The sequence below is a fragment of the Pongo pygmaeus genome, chromosome 4, assembly GCF_028885625.2.
Source record: "Pongo pygmaeus isolate AG05252 chromosome 4, NHGRI_mPonPyg2-v2.0_pri, whole genome shotgun sequence".
Taxonomy (NCBI): Eukaryota; Metazoa; Chordata; class Mammalia; order Primates; family Hominidae; genus Pongo; species Pongo pygmaeus.
In genome coordinates this window covers 39507738-39525121 of record NC_072377.2, presented here as the reverse complement: position 1 = coordinate 39525121, position 17384 = coordinate 39507738, and the positions used below count along the sequence as shown (strand labels likewise).

At 40.9% G+C, this 17384-nt stretch overlaps 2 protein-coding genes across 13 annotated transcripts in view; both read left to right on the top strand.

Moving 5' to 3' along the window:
* DAB2 (DAB adaptor protein 2) overlaps positions 1-7026 on the top strand; it is a 53714-nt gene extending 46688 nt beyond the window's left edge. For 7 of the 12 annotated variants that reach the window (XM_054488287.2, XM_063664760.1, XM_063664768.1 and 4 more), the window contains 4 exons: positions 1389-2021; positions 2564-2673; positions 3583-3653; positions 5249-5645. In XM_054488287.2, the coding sequence (XP_054344262.1) occupies positions 1389-2021; positions 2564-2673; positions 3583-3648 (809 nt within the window). In that variant the 3' untranslated portion in view covers positions 3649-3653; positions 5249-5645. Of the gene's footprint in view, positions 1-1388; positions 2022-2563; positions 2674-3582; positions 3654-5248; positions 5646-6097 lie in introns of those variants that run through there. The other 5 variants (XM_063664766.1, XM_054488288.2, XM_054488286.2 and 2 more) reach the window with 1 other exon arrangement.
* A 7851-nt stretch (positions 7027-14877) lies between these two features.
* C9 (complement C9) overlaps positions 14878-17384 on the top strand; it is an 80467-nt gene continuing 77960 nt past the window's right edge. The window contains exon 1 of the mRNA XM_054488289.2: positions 14878-15066. Coding sequence (XP_054344264.1) covers positions 14990-15066 — 77 coding nt within the window. The 5' untranslated portion in view covers positions 14878-14989. The remainder of the gene's footprint in view (positions 15067-17384) is intronic.

The window sequence follows — 17384 nt, the reverse complement described above, 5'->3', positions numbered from 1 at the left end:
ATGCTGATTAAGTGAAATGGCCTGTTCTGAAACCCACCACTCTGTGAGTACACCATGTGTGCCCATGGCCAGATGGCCAGCATGCATGATGAGAATGGAGCCAGGTAATACCAATGTCTCAGACTAAGAAGCTCGAAGATACAATCTCATGCTCCATCACTCCTAAATACCATTTTCAAAGTATTCTCTCTTGGAAACATAAACATCCCTAACCCAGGTCTGAAGAAAACTTTCATAACTAAAGAATGTCGTGCACCAAATCTCAAAGCAAGTAGATTTCAAGAGCGAAGCATCACCCACTAATAGATATGAGGCTGAATTTAGGTTTCCTTCTTAGCAGTGACAGTTTAGCTGAATCATTAATGCACTTGGAAAGAGGCAGGAAAGACAGTGCCCTGTATATTAGAACAAGATGTAGGGATCGAGCCTCTCAAGAATCAGAGGCCATCATTGGAGAGGCCGGGATTCTGGCAATTTAACGAATTCCTGATGACATAGCAAGGTCGTAGGAGATGGAGCCATTCACCACAAAGATCAGATGCCCCAACACAGGCCATTAGTTACCTTGAAAGATTTTTGTTTCCCATTGTTCTCTCTCCTCTTTTAAATTCTCTGTTCTAACTTCTGGCAAGGTTTAGTGAGTGGCACATGGCAGGAAGCACTTTTATTTGAAACAGTCCTCCTAGGATAACATCCTTTCTTCCATTTTTATATATAAACGTCTAAAACTATCTTGGCATTGGCCAAACTTTATCTTCCCTTTATGTATATAGCTGTATCAGCCTTGACAGCATTAAAAAGTGAAGAAACTTTGAAATGGTTTCTTCAGGATGCAAGCATGTTGAGGTCTTGTGCACATATGTGATTGCTGATTTCCATAAGACTCCAGACATGAGCCAGTTGCCAAATGAAAAGATCAAATCCGTGACTCAGAGAGTACAATGGATTATCTTAATTAACTACATCATAATCAGCATGGTTTGTGCATAAAAATATATTCACTTAAATAAGTTCCTGCTATTAACAGGCTCTGTTCTAGTTGTTTGAGCTGTATCAGACAACTAGTGTCTGTATGATAAGGGCTTATTTTTTTGATGAGTAGGTACTTATGGACTGTATTACCCTTCTAATGAGGAAAGTTAAAAAGACATGGTGGAAGAACATGGGCCTCCAAATGCAACCAGCATTTGAATGCTCACTATACAGTATTAGCTGGCTAACTTTTATAGTGATTAATCTGTCAGGGTCTTTATTCTTCCCATATCAGCCTCAGGGCTTGATGAAGGTGTTAGCTGCATAGAGGCTTTCCAGAGAGTTGTGCTCTCTGAAATTCAAGAATCTTCTTCAAGCTTCGCTCCTGATAAGTATTTTTCTTCCTCTTACTTCAGGTGGTGTAACTGTCACACTCCCTCAGGCAGGACCATGGAACACAGCATCTTTGGTCTTCAATCAATCCCCTTCAATGGCTCCGGGAGCCATGATGGGTGGTCAACCTTCAGGTTTTGGTCAGCCCGTCATTTTTGGTACAAGTCCAGCTGTTTCAGGTTGGAACCAGCCTTCACCCTTTGCAGCCTCAACTCCCCCTCCAGTGCCTGTTGTCTGGGGCCCTTCTGCATCTGTGGCACCCAGTGCTTGGTCAACAACAAGCACTTTGGGGAATCCTTTTCAGAGCAATATTTTTCCAGCTCCTGCTGTGTCCACTCAGCCCCCGTCCATGCACTCCTCTCTCCTGGTCACTCCTCCTCAGCCACCTCCCAGAGCTGGCCCTCCCAAGGACATCTCCAGTGATGCCTTCACTGCCTTAGACCCACTTGGGGATAAAGAAATCAAGGATGTGAAAGAGATGTTTAAGGATTTCCAACTGCGGCAGCCACCTGCTGTGCCCGCGCGGAAGGGAGAGCAGACTTCTTCTGGGACTTTGAGTGCCTTTTCCAGTTATTTCAACAGCAAGGTTGGCATTCCTCAGGAGAATGCAGACCATGATGACTTTGATGCTAATCAACTATTGAACAAGATCAATGGTAAGCCACTCACCACTCTGCCTACTGTTCCAACAACTATCTCCACTGCCACATGGACCTAAATGAGTTCGCCAAATGAACCCTCTCCCGCCCACCAACAGCTTTGCTCTTGCTTCTGTTGGTAATCAAGGGTTACGGAGACAACTTAACCGTTTACCTTTTGGTGATAACTATTTACCCTAGTCATTTCTGAGGACTGACCCAATGCTGCCCTCTAGTGATAAACCTTAAAAGGGCTGCCATGAGCTATTGAAATGTGATGACTGGTGACTCTTGGAGGGCTGTGTAATAAGGCGTCATCCATGTCCCATGGCTTAAAATGAGGGGATTCTGAATCTCTTCCACTTCAGATAAATATGCATGGCTTTCTCTTCCGAGAAAGATAATAATTATTGGGATACCTAGTATTTGGTGTTGATTTTTGTTCCACTGATGTAAATTTCAAAAGTATAGGACTAAATTTCAAAGATAAGCTGACTAGGGGACTGGCCTATATTTGGGGAAAGCTTGTCTACTGATTGCCTGGATTTTTTGCCTTCTAGAACCACCAAAGCCAGCTCCCAGACAAGTTTCCCTGCCAGTTACCAAATCTACTGACAATGCATTTGAGAACCCTTTCTTTAAAGATTCTTTTGGTTCATCACAAGCCTCTGTAAGTATGAGCTACTAGAAGCTGTTCTCCAAAGTACAAGCCACATAGAGCTCCAGCCTCCTGAATTAACCTTGCTTTTATAATGGCTTTTTTTTTTTTTTTTTTAAGACGGAGTCTTACTCTGTTGGCCAGGCTGGAGTGTAGTGGTGCAATCTCGGCTCACTGCAACCTCCGCTTCCTGGGTTCAAGTGATTCTCCTGCCTCAGCCTCCTGAGTAGGTGGGACTATAGGCAGATGCCACCACACCTGGCTAATTTTTGTATTTTTTTTGTAGAGATGGGGTCTCGCCATGTTGGCCAGACTGGTCTCAAACTCCTGACCTTAAGTGATCCATCTGCCTTGGCCTCCCTCAGTGCTGGGATTACAGTCATGAGCCACCGCACCTGGCTATAATAGCTTTTTGATGGTAAAACATGTTTAGCTAAGATTTGTCACCAAGAACCTTCACAGTATAAACATTCATTTAAACTGGAGAAAGATTATTTGCACAAGAACTATTATCTTCTGAATTTGAGAAATAATATCACATAGAAAACATCCTTCATATCTCACTTAACCTGACCCATGAAAGCATTTCGGGAGAAAATTGAGCCAAAATACTGTCTTGAAAACCTTTCAAAAATTTAAATTCTTAATTTTCCAACAATATTTCTATAGCTTATGAAAATAATACTTCCCATTTGGGGGAGGCAAATGAAATGCATCTGAACCTTGATTTTCACGTAAATAATATACACTGCTATCTGCAAGCAAATGAAAACAAATCACTGTAAGCCCTATATGATGTTTGATCGGCCGATTGGCCTACGACATAAGTGATTTTTAAAAGAATTTTGGAAGTCTTCATTGCAAATTTTTTTTCTTATGACTGTAACTGTATTTATTGACTAGATGATTTTATCTTCTTAGGTGGCTTCTCCTCAACCCGTATCTTCTGAGATGTATAGGGATCCATTTGGAAATCCTTTTGCCTAAATTCTGTAAGTAGAAGATCCTAATAAGCCTATCTCAGGGGTTTTTGTGAGAAAGGTGACATGGAATAAAGAGTGAAATTTTAATTTTAGAATTGAGAAGAGGGTAAATATCTATAATTTAGGGAGTAATCAACATGAAAATCTCTACTGAGATCATTCAATAATGACTAGGCTGGGCACTTAAGAATAGAATTCCTAAACACATCAAAAAATAGTAATATACCCTTGGGGATGTGGATTTTTATCTTATCCCATGTTTTTGGTTTTTCAGTTCTGTGTGGGAAGTAAAACTCAAAACAACACATCACAGGTTTCTAACTTTTTTACTTTCATATTGAAGTGGTTGCAAAACAACCTAGTAATAATTTGGTTTCCTATAAAGGGTTCAGATTCCAAAGACCTTCTGAAGCCACCAAGTCAGCAAAACAGATTATGATCATTACTCCTCTACCATTTATTACTCTGTGAGCAATCTCAAAGTTAGTCTGAAAGAGTCTGATGGTATTAAATCTGAAAGTTTTAACAACTATTAAAGATCTCCTTCATAGGCAGTAGGAGCTCAAAATGAGTCTGAAGGTTGATTCTTCTGTCTCATGAACTTTATCTTAGATAAGTGATTAGGTAGAATCACCCTCAGCTGAAATCCTGGGAGGGCTCAGTGTAACTCTTCTCAACAGACGGTGACAGCAACTTTATTCTGATCTCAAAAGACTGAATTTAGTAGGGAAAGGAACGCTCTCCCCATTTTACAGCAGGTAGGCCAGCTGGTAGGGGTAGAACAATAGAAATAATGAAAAACAACAACAACAACAACAAAAAAAAAACCAAGCCCATTTTTTTTCCAATCTTGTCTCATCCAAACAGGACTACTAAACTGTGATTTGGCTCATCTAGAATGTAATTATTTTTAATAGATAGATATCTTAAATGTGGCGAGAACAATAAGATTGAGCTTATAGGCATCTAGATCATTTCCCTCAACTCCAGTTCTACAATGACTGTGTTTCCCACAGTACTTTTCCATAAACTGCTTCAGAGAACTGGGTAAATCATTAAAAATGCAAATTCCTGGGTCCTACCGCAGCCCTAAGGAATTTCTCTTTGGTGCCAAGGAAATGCTTCCTTTTAACAAGAGTGCAGGTGATTCTAAAGGTAATAAAGCAGTAAGTAGATATTTAAGAGCTAGAAGTCTTACCAGAGATCATTCTCACCTTCCATTCAAGGGGAGATATACCCAAACCAATAGAAGGAGTAAACTACACTCGGAGTCAAGATTGATTGTATGGACTAAATTGAATGAACTAGACTTCTCTTTGGAGGTCCTTCCTTCTTTAGGTCATGAAGGAAGGATAGTTTAGGTCAACCTGCTACATCAATAGATTGGGTAAGGGGAACTCTCATGGGATAAAATAACTAACATTGTTGAGCACTTGCGCTAATCATTTTATTAGATGCTCTACATTTATCATCCTCATCAATCCTCACATCAGCCCTAGGAGATACTATTACTGACATCTTTAATAGTGACTTGATATTTAATACATTGATATTCAGTTCAAAAATTCTAACCACAAGTTTCTTTCTTCTCCATACCTCTCTAGGAACTTGGTCTGCAGACCATCCAGAGGAATAAAAAGGTTGGCCTTAGTAGTCAAAAACAAAGCTGATAGCCAGACATGTTCTGATTTCTGCCCTTGTTCCAGCTTTGACATATTATCTGTTGCCTTATTTCTCATTGCCTCTTCTACTTGTAAAATGCTTTTCACTTTCTGTCTAGGTTAAAGCTAAACTGAATCTACGGCTTTAAATAAATTAAGATCCTAAACTCTCTAGCTTAAGTGTAAATGAAGTACAGTAGTTTCCCTACTGAACCCTGCCTATTGTGTCCCTGGAACTTTCTAGAACACCTGCCTTCTACCCTCTGGTTGGGAGATGCAGCCACCACATCCCTTCATATCATACTGTTTTGAATAAATTTTCAAATCCTTATTGTTCAAAGTTTTTCGGGGGTTCTGTTTCAGAGCATAAAACCTAAAGGTTATAGAACAAGGCACCTTCTTAAAAGAAATCTTGCTTCAGACCATAAGTTACACAGAGTTTCTAAAGTAAAATTGAAGCAACTACAGCTTCTCCTTAGACACTTTGGAATCTAACCACTTAAGGACCTTTTTAAAGAGATAGCTTCTCTTCTTTCTGAAGATCAATTTCCCCCAAGGCCAACCAAGATTGTGCTTTTCTCCCATCTCTTGCTAGCTATTGCAAATGAGGGAAGAACATTATTCATCTCTCCTCTCCTTTTCTTTCTGATTCTTTTTTCAGTCAGTTTTGCTCCTGGGTTCAAGTAGCATTACCACCCTTTCACAAGCAACAGACTCTCACAGGGCAAAAAAAAAAAAAAAAAAAAAAAAACCAAACAAACAAACAAACAAAAAACATCTAATGATTCACAGGCAGATCTGGAGCCTCTATGCATTCTCAGTAATTGCTAGTCCCAAGAACAAGAGTTGCAAATGGGCACAACCTATATCCTTCCTGTGGAAGAGGAGGCCATTCTCTGAGCTGAAGTTCCAGAAGAGCAGTTAATGTTCAAGAGAAATTGAACTCAACTCAGCAACAAAGGACTCTATTTTGAAGAGCAACATATCACAAAGCTAAATGTGATTGTGCCAAACACATTAGGTGCTTATTTGGGGTCATACTAGGCCTTTATCAAGTAACTGGAAAACTTTCTTGCAGCCACAATCTCATCGCCGTTAGTAGGAAGATGGGAGGAAAAAGCTGTAGAACAAATGTTTGGGGTTACCATTGAAAATCTAATGTCTGCAATATTTTTCTCCTCACAACTTGGAAACGTTCCCAGTTCATTTTCAGTCCTGTTGTGAGCACAGTTCTGAAGGGTTTATTATTGTCAAAATAAGTTTTGTTTTGTTTTGTTTATGTTGAGTTTTTAATGTTGTCTCTTGACCCTTAATGCTCAGGATCTTGTGGGAGTTAATCAACCACATCCAATGTTACCTTGAGGGGGAAGAAGAGGGTGATGCTCAGAAGCTAAACAAGACGGGCCACATGACCCTCTATTGATTAGCCCCAAGTAGAAAGTCCTGTGGTTTTATGTTTAATGGTAACAGTTGATCATATATGGCATAATTTTCTATCGGCTTCCTACTCAGTCACTATAAACACAGACTTGAAATAGTACTTTAAATGTCCAAATACCTAAATGTGCTAAACTGGAAGTAACTATTTCTAGGTAGTTGAATTTTTGAAAGTCATGATCAGCCACACAACTGTTTTGTACACACTTATTTTCTCATGCACTTTTCTGTATGCAAATAAAGCTATAAATTTACTCATTTCAATAAACTGGAGTGGCAGAATATCATATGGTACCATCAGCTTATTCTACCTGCTTTGAGTTGACATTAGAGGCAAGCTATAAAACATACCAGTCTGAAGTGGAGAAAATGTTAGCTATAATACATTCTGGATTGTCACAACAATGAAGAGAAAGTGGAAATCCATGAAATAGGACTGTGAGTAAATTACCATCTGATCTATTTCAGCACCTTCTTCTGTCTCAAACCCACACACACTCCCTTTCTGGGAGTGTAAGGAAGACTAGTAGATAAGACCTGTACCAGAACAACCTCAGCTGATATCCACTATAAAATCACTCATTAGTGCACTATTGGTTCATGCCTTTTACCCTTGGCTGCCTCTTGTTTCTTATTCAGTCATATTTGACCTCACCAAGACACAACTGTGTGGACTGCTCTAGGCTGGCATAGGCCCCTCTGGAGAGCTGTTGCATGAGGTGAGTGGGCTGATGAACAGATGTTTTTAGCATTAGAACACTCTTAAACTCTCTCACCTAGTATAAAAGTTCAAGGTTCTCATTCATTTCAAAAAGACCTGCAACTACAAGAAAGAGAATCCCAAGGTGGGCTTTGCATGATATAGAAGTCTTGATGTTAAACCTAACTTTTCTAAGGAATAAGACTTTTTGGGGAAGGATTATCTATTGGTGTATAATATTTTGGAATGTTCCTTATTACTGCCTTACCTTTCTCCTTGACTGAATGAAACGTTTGGTCTCTTTCTAACAATAGTGAGGTGGAATAGAAATACACTCCATACAAAAGCAGGTTCCGAGGAACTGAAAGTAAGCCACAGATGAGCTAGAGAAGGCTGCTTATAAGAACATGTTGCACAAATTATCTGGCTTATCCAGGTGCTCTGCAGTGCGTCTAACCTGTTGAGCCTGTGTGTTATCTCCACGTGGCTTAATCTGTGAGATCTTGCCAGAGGTTAACTTGCTCCTGTGTACAAGAGGAGGACATTCCTTTCAGTGCATTCGGAACTACTGTTGATCAAGCAGAGAGTGGCAGTTACTGAAGTGTCCCTGCAAAGTGGAAACACACCTGTTCCTTATATAGTCGGCTCTCCTAACCTCAGATTTCGCATCTGCAGATTCAACCAGCCACAGATGGAAAATATGTGAATAGAAAATAAAATAAGATAAAAATAATGCAGCAATTAAAATAATACAAATAAAAACAATACAGTATAACAACTATTTACACAGCATTTATATTATATTAGTTATTATAAGTAATCTATAAATAATTTAAAGTGTATGAGAGAATGTACATAGGTTATATGTCATTTTACATAACGGACTTGAGTATCCACAGATTTTGGTATCTGCAGGAATTAATCCTCCACAGATACCAAGGGACAACTGTAATTTCTTTAATAAGCAGTGGTATTCACACCTGTGTGCCAGAAGTTCAGCTTTTCATGGTAACCCTATTATCTTGGAAAGAGAGTTTCCTTTACATATCAAATATATCTAAGCTAAAAGCTGAACTTTAACAGCCAGCATGCCCCTAAATTTCTGACATAAAAGCAATACAAAGGGAGAAGGTATAGACTTTCCCAAAATAACCTTGCATCTGTGAAGTACTTTACCATTTATGCAAAATAACTTTATTCCATTGATGCCATTCATAATCTTTGAGGGGGGATCTGTTACTGTTGCAAGTCTTACTCAAGCAAGACTGGCATCCATGCTTTAAAAAAAGCTGCACTCTACCCCAACTCTTAAGGGAGTGTTTTTCATGGTATTTTATTATAAAACTGTGTGTTGAAGTAGAGAGATCCTTTCATCAATTGATCTCAGACTTTACCATCAAAATATTAACTGTGGTGTCTAGAGAGAGCCAAACAGAGGGTAATTTTGTGTCTTTCCTGAGGTGGAAGCAAAAAAAAAGCGGGGAAGGAACAGAGGATGTAGCTAACTTAGAAGTTTGGTTGACCGTGGAATAACCTGATGAGTGAGGACTCTGACCCTCATTCCCGGAATACATTTAATACAAAATCTAGGAAACGATGGGAGCTGCCCCAAAGCCCCTGGTAAATATTTAAGCTATTACCATTTGAGGAGGTTGCTAAATAATAAAACAAATAATTTATTGCTGGGAAATGGTATGTTTTGAACTAATTCCCTCTGCTAAAAATAAAAACTCATGTTCTAAGCTGATATGGCCAATACGGACATGTACAAGGCTATGTACTGGCAGCAGCTCTGTTAACATGTTGTAATTACAGCAATGCTGATGGACAAGGGCCAGCCATTTGTCATCTCACCTGATGAGTGGCCAAGCCCCTCATTTGCCCTTGCTTGGAATTGTGTCCTGCGTTTAATTACTAAACCTCTACCACATACTGAAATCATACAAGTGCTTGTCTCCAGCAAGACCATGGTGTGGGCTGCTCAGTGGCAAAGAAGCTGGCCTTCTGCAGAGATGAAAGATGAAGTTGTTAAAAATGGAAGGAAAAAAAAACCCAGCTCTGAAATTCTTTATGACTAATTTTTCCTTGTGATATTGGTTGTGGAGTTTTCTGTCAATTCTTTATTCACTTGGTTGATTTCAGTCATTATTTTATCTTACTTATAAGAAAGCAGAATCATTGCTGCTCTAAAAGTTACAGGGTAACATGACTGGGATGGAATTGAGTAGAGGATGCTTCTGGGGTGTGTCTGATGCTGCCTCTACTTGTACCTACTTAGACTAATTGATCACCGTAGAAATGGGGTATAGCAGAGGGCTGAATGGAGTTAACATAAATATTGACAGAGTTGGCAAAATCAGAAAACAGGAGGGCAGAGTGGAGTCCATGAAAATACTAAAATGACTGGAGCAGAGGCTGGAGTCTGAGTTGGGAGGGAGACATACAAATTGTCAAGAGTGTTGGTGAACAAAAGGGTAGGACATGGCATAGGCAGATACTGAGAACCTCAAAAAAGAAGAGGATTGTGCTGAGTCTTCCTTTAAAATGAAATGTTGTGTTGTAATCGAGTGGGCCCTACATAGTTCCATGTGACGGTAAACAGATCTAAGCCACAAGAATCCTTATTACTGTAAACGGACAGCCAGACTTACATCACCTCAACTGAACTTCACAAACAGCTCCAGAACCACTCAGTAGAGAAATTTGTTCTTTCCTCCTTCATTATAAAAGAGTTCATCTGAAAGTGCTAGAAGGAAAATGGCACAAGACCAGCAAGGAAGAGAGCTGGGCTCTGATGCTTCCCCTGCCCTAACCATTCGACCTTAGGGACATGGACGTCATTTTCTCAATCTGCATTCATTCATTCATCTATTAGTGCTTGTAATTCATAATGTGCTAGACGCAATGCTAGATGTGAGGGGCATAACAGCAAACAAGACACACCTAAAACCTGCAGTTGACGGTGATCTCCAAGTTCTCTCTATTCGATGAGTCTAGTTATCTCCACTGACTACACAGGTTATAAGTGGAAGCCCTAAAATTTCACTGTGGTATTGCAAGACCTGTGGATCTTTGGACAGTAGGTAAGAAACAGCTATGGAATGGGGCAGGCATTCCTAATGAGATCCCTGGATACTAAGATCCCTTAACTTACTGCTAAGGAACTTTCAAGAAACTGTTTCCATCACTATAAAAGAGTCAAATGGAAATGACCTTCAACATATTTATATCAAATCAGTAAAAATTAAGTGTTTCTGCCTGCTGGTCAAAGTTTTAATGTACATATGTCTATGTCTGCCTTAAAAACTGGGAAAAGTATTATTAAGCAAAAAACTTGGTTCACTATCACAAAGTTCCCAAGCAAATTGAAACTAAGAAGGGAACAAAGGGCAACTGAATGTCGAAAACCCTCAGCAGAGTGGAAAACCCTGGAATCAGAATTTAAAGACATGGTTTGTTCAAATCTCACCCCTGCCTCTTCGCTGTAGCCTTGCAGGTATTTCTCTGAGCCTCATCTGTGAGACTAGAATAAAAGCTTGCCTTCTATGGAGTTGGCGGGACTTAGTAAGGAATTTTATAGTAAAGTACCCTATAAGCAACATGACATAGTTAAAATAATAACAATAGTAGTGATAGCAAGGTAGGAAAAGCCTGAGATGTGGACCCAGACATAGCAGGTACAAATTTGCAGTTACTCGTCCCTGGCTGATGCTGGACAAATGATGTAATCTCAATGTGTCTCCATTTCCTCAGCTGTAAAACAGATTATTTTCAGGATTAAATGAGATTGCGTATATAGATATGGCCTGACACATATTAGAAGTTCAATAAAATTTATTTTGTTATTTGGAAGCCTTTAGGTATTATACAAATGAAAATGTTACTATTTTCACTGCTCTAGTCTAATGCATGATGACGCTTTATTTCTCTGACATACACACAGAAACATAAGCCTCATTTCAAAACACGTCAGACATATGATAGATGTTAAGGACAAGAAAGAGTTAAAAGCATAAAAATGTAAAGCATATTATTCATATATTTTAGATATTTATATTATATATGATTATGTATTATAATTATGCATTATAATATGTAATATATGATTACATATTATAATTATAATTATATAATTGTAATATGTAATATATAATATAATTCGGCTCTGTGTCCTCACTCAAACCTCATCTTGAATTGTAATCCCCACATGTTGAGGGAAGGACCTGCTGGGAGGTGATTGGATCATGGGGAGGGTTTCCCCTATGCTGTTCTTGTGATAGTGAGTGAATTATGAGAGCTAATGGTTTGTTTGTTTGTTTGTTTTTGAGACGAAATCTAGCTCTTGTCCCCCAGGCTGGAGTGCGACAGAGTGATCTCGGCTCACTGCAACCTCTGCCTCCTGGGTTCAAGCAATTCTCCTGCCTCAGCCTCCCGAGTAGCTGAGATTACAGGCGCCCGCCACCACCCCCGGCTAATTTTTGTATTTTTAGTAGAGACGGGGTTTCACCATGTTGGCCAGGCTGGTCTCGAATTCCTGACCTCAGATGATTCGCCAGCCTCGGCCTCCCAGAGTGCTGGGATTACAGGCGTGAGCCACCACGCCCAGCCAGCTAATGGTTTTATAGTGTGGCATTTCCTCACTCTTGCTCTCTCCTAATGCCATTTACGAAGTGCCTTGCTTTCCTTTCACCTTCCACCATGATTGTAAGTTTCCTGAGGCATCCCTAGCCATGCAGAACTATGAGTCAATTCAACCACTTTTGTTTGTAAATTACCTAGTCTCAGGTGGTATCTTTTTTTTTTGAGACAGAGGTCCACTCTATCACCCGGGCTGGAGTACAGTGGTGCAATCACGGCTCACTGCAACCTCCGACTCTGGGTTCAAGCAATTCTCTTGCCTTAGCGTCCCAAGCAGCTGGGATTAGAGTCACCCGCCACCATGCCTGGCTAATTTTTTTGTGTTTTTAGTAGAGATGGGGTTTCACCATGTTGGCCAGGCTGGTCTCGAACACCTGGCCTCAGGTGATCTGCCCGCCTGGGCCTCCCGAAGGGCTAGGATTACAGGGGTGAGCCACCATGCCAGCCAGGTAGTATCTTTGTAGCAGTGTGAAAATGGACTAATATAATATATAGCCAATATATAATATATAATTAATATACTATTAGTATACTTTACTGCTCTCATTATTTTTCTACATTACATTTAACCTGAACTATGGTGATAAAATAAATACAACTGAGCAATTCAGAAAAGCCTGCCAAAAATATCCCCTCTCTCCCTCATCCTCCTTCCACTGATTTAGTCCCCAAAGAGACAGGGGATTTGTCAATCTCCAGTCACATCAACTTATCAAGTCTAATCATCACAACTTCTAATCAATTAGCCTCAAATCTAGTTAGTATAAAGCATCCCATCCTGACTGCTTTTCAGTCTTTATTTCCATAAGTATCTTAATAGGGTCCAGAGAGGCCTCATAAGAGCTCTCAACATTGCTACAGCATTTTTCTTTTTTTGAGACAGAGTCTCACTCTGTTGTCCAGGCTGGAGTGCAGTGGTGCCATCTTGGCTCACTGCAATCTTTGCCTCCAGGATCAAGCAATTTTCATGTTTCAGCCTCCCAAGTAGCTGGGATTACAGGCACACACCACCCCACCCAGCTAATTTTTGTATTTTTAGTAGAGATGAAGTTTCACCATGTTGGCAAGGCTGGTCTCAAACTCCTGGCCTCAAGTGATCCGCCCACCTCTGCCTCCCAAAGTGCTGGGATTATAGCTGTGTGCCACTGCGCCTGCCCTGCTACAGCATATTTGACAGATTCATACTGTTTCCAAATGTAGCCCACCTGTTATTAGCCAAGACTCACAGGAAGTGTCTTTCAGGCATGGACTCATCCCATGACATAGTTACAAGAGTTGTGGCATCCATTTGAATCATCTTATTACTTGGCAGTTCTGCATGGCCTACACTCCACAGCAAGTTCAGGAAGAGGTGAGATCAGTCCCATTAAAGACCTCAAGTTCTCTGCATAAAATGGAGAGGGGCCAAGAAAGTGGGTGAGAGTAGATACCTTTTACCCCAGGTAGGAATATCAGTGGAAAAGGTAAGGCAGTACTGGAAAAAATAGCTGTATATTCTGTCTTCCCTCAACCCCACCCCTTGCTTTGCAGGTCTTTATATGTGCTAATGTTTGAAATTTGCCTATAAGTAATAATAATACTTATGAAGTCCCTTTAAGAACTATATCCAGAGATATCCGTTGTCTTTCTTCTCAAGGTGGTCATCCTCAGTCTCAATCCTGGCTACACGTTAGAATGAACTGCAAAGCTTTTAAAAGCATGGATGCAGGGTCTCATCACAAGTCAATTAACTTAGAGCTGAGTGGACAGCAGGCAGCCATCACTACTGTTCTCAAGAGTCCCCAGGTCATTCTATTTTTGCAGTCAGTGCTTTAAGAGCAGTTGTGATGTCCACATTCTCTGGTGGTCCCAAAAAGGCACTGCTCTTCCCACAAGTGCTGGGAAGCATGAAATGTGAGGGAAAGACTATTTTTCATGGGTAGGAACAAGTTTTTCTATCTCAGATTCTACCTTGTTGACATGTGTGATGCTGAGATAAGGAGACCACTCTTTCTGGTGGACGCCCTTAATGCCTTCAGGAGTTTACATCTCATTCTTCAAAATGGTCCACTCTGCCTATAAGGAAAGCCAGGATTGTAAATGCATTTGCTCACATGGAAATAACCTACATAGCCCATTTGCAGATTAAAAAAAAAATGAGGCATCTACATCTGTGTCATCCTTTCCATTAAGTGCAGTTCTTTACTAACTTTGACTTTATGCCTCCATGAGAAGCATCCACAGGCTTTTTTTTCCCCAAAATTGTATACTCCTTCATCTTCCACCCAACCCCTCGAGTCTTGCAAACTAAGAACTGCTGGGGTTTCTTCATTTTTGTTTCTGTTTTTTGTTTTTGTTTTTGTTTTGTTTTGCCGCAATTTTGCTCTTGTTGCCCAGGCTGGAGTTCAGTGGCCCCACCTCGGCTCACCGCAACCTCCGCCTCCCAGATTCAAGCAATTCTCCTGCCTCAGCCTCCAAAGTAGCTGGGATTACATGCGCCCACCACCATGCCTGGCTAATTTTTTGTATTTTTAGTAGAGATGGGGTTTCACCATGTTGGCCAGGCTGGTCTCAAACTCCTGACGTCAGGTAATCCACCCACCTCAGCTTCCCAACATGCTGTGATTACAGGCGTGAGCCACTGCACCTAGCCTTTGTTTCCATTTCACATGGTACTGCTGTCCATCTTAGAGACTTTAGCATTCACAGGCCCATTGCCCCACATCTACTTGTCAATATGAGAAAGCAGGAGGCCAAGAATTACAAAATGATTCTCCTTTGGTTGGACTTCAGTACCCAGGCCACCCAAATTGACAAAAACTCTGAATGCAGACAAACAATGCTTGTTCCCTGTCCTCTGGCCCTTTGCAAATAAATGCCTTACCAGACCTGCCCTGCCACCCCACTCGCAGCCACCCAGCAAGAGCAGCATGTCAGCCTGCAGGAGCTTTGCTGTTGCAATCTGCATTTTAGAAATAAGTGTCCTCACAGCACAATACACGACCAGGTGAGTCAGTTACTCTTCTGCTTGTCTCTGGAAGTTTCCTGTAGGATTAGCATCTCAAGGTCTTCTTAGCAGCAAAGTACATAACAATGTTAATCCACATGGCAATATACAGAGCCCTAGCATTTAAGCTTTGAAAAGAGATAAGAAAATACATAGGGTGCATCTTTACGAGTTTTCTGTGGAAATCTGCTGCTGTTTCTGGGGATTTATTTTCAACAAGGCACTCAAATGTTAAGATTGAGGTATTCTTTAAATATTTGAAATTATAAAATAAAGTTTATTTTCACCAGTGTGTGATAAACCTGGATTTATTAGTGCCTGATGTCTGAGAAATTTAAAATTAAGGAAATTAATCTTTCCCTCACTCTGCCTCAAATGTCAAAGGTGTCTGACACCTTTGACACCTTTAACAATTGGATACATCACTGTTTTGCCTCCACCTTAAGCAAAGGTTAACTATTTTGTTTCTTTCCCTTGACATCCTGAGTTGTGTTCAGAGGCATGCGTTTTGTTTAGGGTCATTTGGGATTTAGGTCATATTTCTTCCATTCCAGAATTGCAGTGATGCAGACCTGTAACTCAGGCTTCCACCAAAGACACTTTTTCTCCTTTTTCTCTGATCCTAATTGGGATTGCAAAGCCCAAGGCAAGTCATCCAGGAAACCAATCACCCAGATAATAAGTGTTTATTGAACACCTACACTGTACCTAGAAATGGTGGAGGTTAGGGTAACATGAGGCATCCTTCCTTCCATCCTGGAGTCATCGGAGTAGACATAGACCTGTATAATTCAATACAGGATGATCCGTTCTGGGGAAAGTACTGAAATATTCCTCACTTCAACAGTATGGCTGGGGGGAAATGTCTGCCCAAGCCCTGTTCCTCTGCTCAGACATAACCATAACCTGCTTCCAATTCCTCGTTAGTCATTTGACTCTTGGTTTACCCAAATGATGTTTTGAACTTTGATGTCCATCTCCAGTACATCTTTGCCTGCCTCTTGGCTGCAGTTGGAGGCCACCATTCAGCCTGGGCTCCACTTACCAAGTGGGTTATTCACAGGGCTGTATCTTTCAGGAGGGGGCACTCAGAGGTGCTACACTGACGAACATGGGCCCTGGATCCAGTGCTCGACCAGACCTTTCCTTCATCCCTCCTCTTTCCATATTATCTGTAAAGCATTGTACCATTCAGGAAATATTTTTGTTTAGTGGGCATCTGGGCACAAAAGGGATTTGGAAAGGCAGTTCCTCCAAGTTGCTTTAGCTCTCTTGAACTTCACCTGACCCTTTCTTAAGCTAAAAAAATAATAATAATAATTCAAACAACCCACATTCCTAGATTGCGGCTCCTGCTGATCAAAAATGAGAGGCTGTGGGGAAGCTTCGATTGCTTTGAAGTGCGTACCCCCTGGGTCCTGGCCACACTCAGCTGCTTCAGGGAGGACCGGAAAGCCCCCTTAGCTGGACCCCAGCTCCAGCAGCTGCATGGCTGAGTTTGGTTTGGCTTCGTGGGCTCCCATTGCTATGCCCTCTTGAGTTTGCCCCGGTTGCCCTGCTCTGAACGCTCTGTGCTTTGCCCTTTGACGGGGGTTGAGGTCAAAACAGAGTGTTCAGAGCCCTCAGTCATGAAGTGAGACGATTTGTTTGAATAATAGCTAACTGAAATTTGCAAAATAACTTTTAAAAATATAAATTTAATCAGAATAAAGCATTCCTGTGAAGCTAGACTTCCCAGGCTCAGGTCAAGGCGCCATTACTTACCAACAGCGTCATTTTGGGCGGGTTGCTTGGCCTCTCTGTACCTCGGTTCCCTCGTCTGTAAGATGTGGTTTTATTTATGTTCTGGGACTACTGTAACAAAGCACCACAAGCTGGATGGCTTCAAACAAAAGAAATGTATTGTCTCACAGTTCTGGCGGTTAGAAGTCTGAAATCAAGGTGTTGGCAGGGCCGTGCTCCCTCCGATACTCTGGGAAGGGTCCCTCCTAGTTTCTGGTGGTGGCCAGCACTCCCTTGTATTTTATTTTTTGGTTTCTGATCATTTCAGTCTCTGTTGTCTATCATCACATGGCCATCTTCACATCATCTTCCCATTGTGTATGTCTTTATAAAAATGTCCCCTTTTTAAAAGGACACCAGCCATATTGGATTAGGGCCCACCCTAATGACCCTATTTCCAAATAAGGTCTCAGTCTTATTTTATACTTAGGACCAAATAATTATCTGGGGGTTAGGACTTCAACATACCTTTCAGGGATGGTGGGCAGGCACAATTCAACTCATAACAGTGGTAATGATAGCATCTATCTAATAAG